Source organism: Salvelinus namaycush, chromosome 7 (genome assembly GCF_016432855.1).
Source record: "Salvelinus namaycush isolate Seneca chromosome 7, SaNama_1.0, whole genome shotgun sequence".
Lineage (NCBI taxonomy): Eukaryota > Metazoa > Chordata > Actinopteri > Salmoniformes > Salmonidae > Salvelinus > Salvelinus namaycush.
In genome coordinates, this window is record NC_052313.1 from 5,046,566 (window position 1) to 5,054,885 (window position 8,320).

The window sequence follows — 8,320 nt, forward strand, 5'->3', positions numbered from 1 at the left end:
GCTATGAGAAGACGTAGTCGTAGGTGGAGGGGGACTTCTCTGAAGTAATATGTTGTAAGTCATAGGTGGAGAGGGACTTCTCTGAAGTGGTATGTTGTAAGTCGTAGGTGGAGAGGGACTTCTCTGAAGTGGTATGTTGTAAGTTGGAGGTGGACTTCTTTTGAAGAGATATGGTGTAAGTTGGAGGTGGTCTTCTCTGAAGAGGTTGGTTGTAAGTCAGAGGTGGAGGTGGACTTCTCTGAAACGTCCCCATGAAAAATGAATCTGTCTATAGGTGTTTTCTAATGGACAAGCCACTCAATCATTACCACAGCTAGAATCACCACATTCTTATTGGCAGACTCGACAGCCTTGGTTTCTCAAATGATTGCCTCGCCTGGTTTACCAACTACTTCTCTGATAGAGTTCAGTGTGTCAAATCGGAGGGCCTGTTGTCCGGACCTCTGGCAGTCACTATGGGGTTGCCACAGGGTTCAATCCTTGGGCCGACTCTCTTCTCTGTATACATCAATGATGTTGCTCTTGCTGCTGGTGATTCTCTGATACACCTCTATGCAGACGACACCATTCTGTATACTTCTGGCCCTTCTTTGGACACTGTGTTAATTAACCTCCAGACAAGCTTCAATACCATACAACTCTCCTTCCGTGGCCTCCAACTGCTCTTAAATGCATGCTATTAAATGCATGCTATTCAACCGATCGCTGCCCGCACCTGATCGCCCGTCCAACATCACTACTCTGGACGGCTCTGACTTAGAATACGTGGACAACTACAAATACCTAGGTGTCTGGTTAGACTGTAAACTCTCCTTCCAGACTCACATTAAGCATCTCCAATCCAAAATTAAATCTAGAATCGGCTTCCTATTTCGCAACAAAGCATCCTTCACTCATGCTGCCAAACATACCCTCGTAAAACTGACCATCCTACCGATCCTCGACTTCGGAAATGTTATCTATAAAATAGCCTCCAACACTCTACTCAAAAAAATGGATGCAGTCTATAAGTGCCATCCGTTTTGTCACCAAAGCCCCATACACTACCCACCATTGCGACCTGTACGCTCTCGTTGGTTGGCCATCGCTTCATACTCGTTGCCAAACCCACTGGCTACAGGTTATCTACAAGTCTCTGCTAGGTAAAGCCCCGCCTTATCTCAGCTCACTGGTCACCATAGCAACACCCACTCGTAGCACGCGCTCCAGCAGGTATATCTCACTGGTCACCCCCAAAGCCAATTCCTCCTTGGGTCATCTTTCCTTCCAGTTCTCTGCTGCCAATGACTGGAACGAACTGCAAAATTCTCTGAAGCTGGAGACTCATATCTCCGTCACTAGCTTTAAGCACCAGCTGTCAGAGCAGCTCACAGATCACTGCACCTGTACATAGCCCATCTGTAAACAGCCCATCTATCTACCTACCTCATCCCCATACAGCATTTATTTATTCATCTTGCTTCTTTGCACCCCTGTATCTCTACTTGCACATTCATCTTCTGCACATCTACCATCCCAGTGTTTAATTTCTATATTGTAATTACTTCGCCACCATGGCCTATTTATTGCCTTAACTCCCTTATTTTACCTCATTTGCACTCACTGTATATAGACTTTTTGTTTTCTTTTGTTCTACTGCATTATTGACTATGTTTTGTTTATTCCATGTGTAACTCTGTGTTGTTATATGTGTCGAATTGCTATGCTTTATCTTGGCCAGGTCACAGTTGCAAATGAGAACTTGTTCTCAACTAGCCTACCTGGTTAAATAAAGGAGAAAAAATAAAAAAACAACCCTGGACCCCACAAGCACATCAATTACTATTACACAATGATCCGTGCCATAGTCGTACTAGGCATCTGTGCTGTATGCTACAGGGAGTATATCCTTACAAGTATATATTTTTGAACCTACTCTTGGCTACATAGAGGACTCAAGGCTAATAAAAATGAGTTTTTGGTACCTGTATTATTGTTTACCGTTAAGATTCCTAAATCTCTACCTTTCTCTTTCTCTATTATTTGCTGTCTTGTAGGAGAATCCTTACATGTGTAACAACGAATGCGACGCCCAAAACGAGGACCTGGCCCACCCTCCGGAGCTCATGTTCGATTTTGAGGGTCGCAACCCCACAACCTTCTGGCAGTCCAGTTCCTGGAAGAAGTATCCCAAGGCCCTCCTGGTCAACATCACACTGTCCTGGAAAAAAACCATTGAGCTGACCGATGACATCGTTGTCACCTTCGAGTCCGGACGCCCGGAACAGATGGTTTTGGAGAAGTCGCTGGACTACGGTAAGACCTGGCAACCCTACCAGTTCTACGCCACAGACTGTCTAGACGCCTTCACCATGGAGCACAAGACTGTCCAGGACCTGACCCAGCACACCCTTCTAGACATCATCTGTACCGAGGAATACTCCAGGGGCTACGTGTGGAAGAACGCTAAAACCGTCCGCTTCGAGATCAAGGACCGTTTCGCACTGTTCGCCGGGCCACACCTCCACAACATGGCATCCCTCTACGGTCAGTTAGACACTACCAAGAACCTGAGGGACTTCTTCACCATTACAGACCTGAGGGTCCGGCTCCTCCGACCGGCCACCGGGGCCACCATGGTGGATGAGAACAACCTGTCCAGATACTTCTACGCCATCTCTGATATCAAGGTGCAGGGCAGGTAAGGCTCGGACTATGTGCACATGTGAATCTTACATGACTGTTTTTTTTTCATGTTCATTTTAGAAAAGCGAACTCCTGCACATACGATGTTCCCTCTGCATATTGTTATGGTGTCCACGATGTTCCCTCTGCATATTGTTATGGTGTCCACGATGTTCCCTCTGCACGTTGTTATGGTGTCCACGATGTTCCCTCTGCATATTGTTATGGTGTCCACGATGTTCCCTCTGCATATTGTTATGGTGTCCACGATGTTCCCTCTGCATGTTGTTATGGTGTCCACGATGTTCCCTCTGCATATTGTTATGGTGTCCACGATGTTCCCTCTGCATATTGTTATGGTGTCCACGATGTTCCCTCTGCATATTGTTATGGTGTCCACGATGTTCCCTCTGCATATTGTTATGGTGTCCACGTTTCCGTCAGAGACCAAGTAGGTAAGCTCTCACAATGTGCTTTGATGAATGCAATTTTTTTGTTGTCTTTTTCAACAAAATAGATGAATACTTTGCTATTCTAAGTATTAACGGTACAAAGCAGATAATTGCTCTGACTATATGTTACAGGTTACCTTGGCTAGTTAGTTTTGTTCTTTCACAATGAGGTTCCAACCTAATGGAGCCTTTTTCTGCCACTGGGTTTACATGTGCTTTATAATGTTATTGTGTGTGTCTTTGGTATGTGGCTACAGTTTGTTTTATTATTTAGTCAGTATTGCCAAATTAATACAGTGTGATTCTGGACAGAATCATTGATAGAGCAGGATAGTTCAGGATTCAGTTTGACTGAAATGAAATATACATAGTCACGTCCATAATACATAGTTAATGTCTCACCACTGTTACACATTCCAAAAAGATATTGGACGTGTGATGTAAATTCTGATAGTTTATCTCAGCTACTGTAGGCGCTGACACGCTAGGCTGATATAAATTAATTGAATTTGTAATATGATTCACCAAACTGAAAATGAATTGTACTCACGGCAAAACATGGCCTTGCAATCAATCAGCATCACTACAATTCACCTCTTTAGAAAACCTACAGCTGCTGTAGGGAGAATCACATTTAGTTATTTCTGCTTTGAGCCAAGAATATGCCAGCCTAAAGGGTTCCTTTCCTAACCAATTCCTTTGACAACTCTTGATAGTGGAACTGCTTTTCAGGAAATAATATTTCTACTGCCCCAGTACTAATATTTCTACTGCCCCAACTGCCCCAGGACTGAACACATTTACAACACCCTGTTTCTACTAACTGCCACAGTACTGAATACATTTACAACACCCTGTTTCTACAATCTGCCACAGTACTGAACACATTTACAACACCCTGTTTCTACTAACTGCCCCAGTACTGAACACATTTACAACACCCCGTTTCTACTAACTGCCACAGTACTGAACACATTTACAACACCCTGTTTCTACTAACTGCCACAGTACTGAACACATTTACAACACCCTGTTTCTACTAACTGCCACAGTACTGAACACATTTACAACACCCTGTTTCTACTAACTGCCACAGTACTGAACACATTTACAACACCCTGTTTCTACTAACTGCCACAGTACTGAACACATTTACAACACCCTGTTTCTACTAACTGCCACAGTACTGAACACATTCACAACACCCTGTTTCTAATAACTGTTTCTACTAACTGTTTCTACTAACTGCCCCAGTACTGAACACATTTACAACACCATGTTTCTACTAACTGCCACAGTACTGACCACATTCACAACACCCTGTTTCTACTAACTGCCACAGTACTGAACACATTTACAACACCCTGTTTCTACTAACTGCCACAGTACTGAACACATTCACAACACCCTGTTTCTACTAACTGCCCCAGTACTGAACACATTTACAACACCCCGTTTCTACTAACTGCCACAGTACTGAACACATTTACAACACCCTGTTTCTACTAACTGCCACAGTACTGAACACATTTACAACACCCCGTTTCTACTAACTGCCACAGTACTGAACACATTTACAACACCCTGTTTCTACTAACTGCCACAGTACTGAACACATTCACAACACCCCGTTTCTACTAACTGCCACAGTACTGAACACATTTACAACACCCTGTTTCTACTAACTGCCACAGTACTGAACACATTTACAACACCCTGTTTCTACTAACTGCCACAGTACTGAACACATTTACAACACCCTGTTTCTACTAACTGCCACAGTACTGAACACATTTACAACACCCTGTTTCTACTAACTGTTTCTACTAACTGCCACAGTACTGAACACATTTACAACACCCTGTTTCTAATAACTGTTTCTACTAACTGTTTCTACTAACTGCCCCAGTACTGAACACATTTACAACACCCTGTTTCTTCTAACTGCCCCAGTACTGAACACATTCACAACACCCTGTTTCTACTAACTGTTTCTACTAACTGCCACAGTACTGAACACATTTATAACACCCTGTTTCTACTAACTGCCCCAGTACTGAACACATTTACAACACCCTGTTTCTACTAACTGCCACAGTACTGAACACATTTACAACACCCTGTTTCTACTAACTGTTTCTACTAACTGCCACAGTACTGAACACATTTACAACACCCTGTTTCTACTAACTGCCACAGTACTGAACACATTTACAACACCCTGTTTCTACTAACTGCCACAGTACTGAACACATTTACAACACCCTGTTTCTACTAACTGCCACAGTACTGAATACATTTACAACACCCTGTTTCTACTAACTGCCACAGTACTGAACACATTTACAACACCCTGTTTCTACTAACTGCCACAGTACTGAACACATTTACAACACCCTGTTTCTACTAACTGCCACAGTACTGAACACATTTACAACACCCTGTTCTACTAACTGCCCAGTACTGAACACATTTACAACACCCCGTTTCTACTAACTGCCACAGTACTGAACACATTTACAACACCCTGTTTCTACTAACTGCCACAGTACTGAACACATTTACAACACCCTGTTTCTACTAACTGCCACAGTACTGAACACATTTACAACACCCTGTTTCTACTAACTGCGCGTCGTTGGGCCACCTCCCTGGCGTCTGTCTGTGTCCTGGCTATGGGCTTCATTGGGCAGCTATCTGGCATCTCTTTGTGTCCTGGCTGTGGGCTTCGCTGGGCAGCTATCTGGCATCTGCGTCTGTTTGTGTTCTGGCTGTGGGCGTCGTTGGGCAGCTATCTGGCATCTGCGTCTGTTTGTGTTCTGGCTGTGGGCGTCGTTGAGCAGCTAACTATCTGGCATCTGTTTGTGTCCTGCCTGTGGGTGTCGTTGGGCAGCTATCTGGCGTCTGTGTCTGTCTGTGTCCTGGCTATGGGCGTCGTTGGGCAGCTATCTGGCGTCTGTATCTGTCTGTGCCCTGGCTGTGGGCGTCGTTGGGCAGCTATCTGGTGTCTGTGTCTGTCTGTGTCCTGGCTGTGGGCGTCATTGGGCAGCTATCTGGCGTCTGTGTCTGTCTGTGTCCTGGCTGTGGGCGTCGTTGGGCAGCTATCTGGCGTCTGTGTCTGTCTGTGTCCTGGCTGTGAGCGTCGTTGGGCAGCTATCTGGCGTCTGTGTCTGTCTGTGTTCTGGCTGTGGGCGTCGTTGGGCATGATCTGGCGTCTGTGTCTGTCTGTGTCCTGGCTGTGGGCGTCGTTGGGCAGCTATCTGGCGTCTGTGTCTGTCTGTGTTCGGCTGTGGGCGTCGTTGGGCAGCTATCTGGCGTCTGTGTCTGTCTGTGTCCTGGCTGTGGGCGTCGTTGGGCAGCTATCTGGCGTCTGTGTCTGTCTGTGTCCTGCTGTGGGCGTCGTTGGGCAGCTATCTGGCGTCTGTGTCTGTCTGTGTCCTGGCTGTGGGCGTCGTTGGCAGCTTCTGGCGTCTGTGTCTGTCTGTGTCCTGGCTGTGGCGTCGTTGGGCAGATCTGGCGTCTGTGTCTGTCTGTGTCCTGGCTGTGGGCGTCGTTGGGCAGCTATCTGGCGTCTGTGTCTGTCTGTGTCCTGGCTGTGGGCGTCGTTGGGCAGCTATCTGGCGTCTATGTCTGTCTGTGTCCTGGCTGTGGGGTCGTTGGCAGCTATCTGGCGTCTGTGTCTGTCTGTGTCCTGGCTGTGGGCGTCGTTGGGCAGCTATCTGGCGTCTGTGTCTGTCTGTGTCCTGGCTGTGGGCGTCGTTGGGCAGCTATCTGGCGTCTGTGTCTGTCTGTGTCCTGGCTGTGGGCGTCGTTGGGCAGCTATCTGGCGTCTGTGTCTGTCTGTGTCCTGGCTGTGGGCGTCGTTGGGCAGCTATCTGGCGTCTGTGTCTGTCTGTGTCCTGGCTGTGGGGCGTCGTTGGCAGCTATCTGGCGTCTGTGTCTGTCTGTGTCCTGGCTGTGGGCGTCGTTGGGCAGCTATCTGGCTTCTGTGTCTGTCTGTGTCCTGGCTGTGGGGTCGTTGGGCAGCTATCTGGCGTCTGTGTCCTGGCTGTGTCCTGGCTGTGGGCGTCGTTGGGCAGCTATCTGGCGTCTGTGTCTGTCTGTGTCCTGGCTGTGGCGTCGTTGGGCAGCTATCTGGCGTCTGTGTCTGTCTGTGTCCTGGCGTGGGGCGTCGTTGGGCAGCTATGGCGTCTGTGTCTGGCTGTGTCCTGGCTGTGTCCTGGCTGTGTCCTGGCTGTGTCCTGGCTGTGGGCGTCGTTGGGCAGCTATCTGGCGTCTGTGTCTGTCTGTGTCCTGGCTGTGGGCGTCGTTGGGCAGCTATCTGGCGTCTGTGTCTGTCTGTGTCCTGGCTGTGGCCGTGTGTTGGCAGCTATCTGGCGTCTGTGTCTGTCTGTGTCCTGGCTGGGGCGTCGTTGGGCAGCTATCTGGCGTCTGTGTCTGTCTGTGTCCTGGCTGTGGGCGTCGTTGGGCAGCTATCTGGCGTCTGTGTCTGTCTGTGTCCTGGCTGTGTCCTGGCTGTGTCCTGTCTGTATCTGTCTGTGTCCTGGCTGTGTCCTGGCTGTGTCCTGTCTGTGTCCTGTCTGTATCTGTCTGTGTCCTGTCTGTGTCCTGGCTGTGTCCTGTCTGTGTCCTGGCTGTGTCCTGGCTGTGTCCTGGCTGTGTCCTGGCTGTGTCCTGGCTGTGTCCTGGCTGTGTCCTGTCTGTATCTGTCTGTGTCCTGGCTGTGTCCTGTCGTGTCTGTCTGTGTCCTGTCTGTATCTGTCTGTGTCCTGGCTGTGTCCTGTCTGTGTCCTGGCTGTGTCCTGGCTGTGTCTGGCTGTGTCCTGGCTGTGTCCTGGCTGTGTCCTGGCTGTGTCCTGGCTGTGTCCTGGCTGTGTCCTGTCTGTGTCCTGTCTGTGTCCTGTCTGTGTCCTGTCTGTGCCCTGTCTGTGCCCTGTCTGTGTCCTGTCTGTGTCCTGTCTGTGTCCTGGCTGTGTCCTGGCTGTGTCCTGGCTGTGTCCTGGCTGTGCCCTGTCTGTGTCCTGTCTGTGTCCTGTCTGTGTCCTGTCTGTGTCCTGCTGTGTCCTGTCTGTGTCCTGGCTGTGTCCTGGCTGTGTCCTGTCTGTGTCCTGGCTGTGTCCTGGCTGTGTCCTGGCTGTGTCCTGGCTGTGTCCTGGCTGTGTCCTGGCTGTGGGTAGAGTTGTTGCGTTGACCATATTACCAGG

The 8,320-nt window shown here is 48.4% G+C and overlaps 1 protein-coding gene across 1 annotated transcript in view; it reads left to right on the forward strand.

Moving 5' to 3' along the window:
• The window catches only part of LOC120050390 (netrin-G1-like), a 239,656-nt gene that overhangs the window by 86,066 nt on the left and 145,270 nt on the right, over positions 1-8,320 (forward strand). Inside the window, exon 2 of the mRNA XM_038996978.1 lies at positions 2,037-2,680. Coding sequence (XP_038852906.1) covers positions 2,037-2,680 — 644 coding nt within the window. The remainder of the gene's footprint in view (positions 1-2,036; positions 2,681-8,320) is intronic.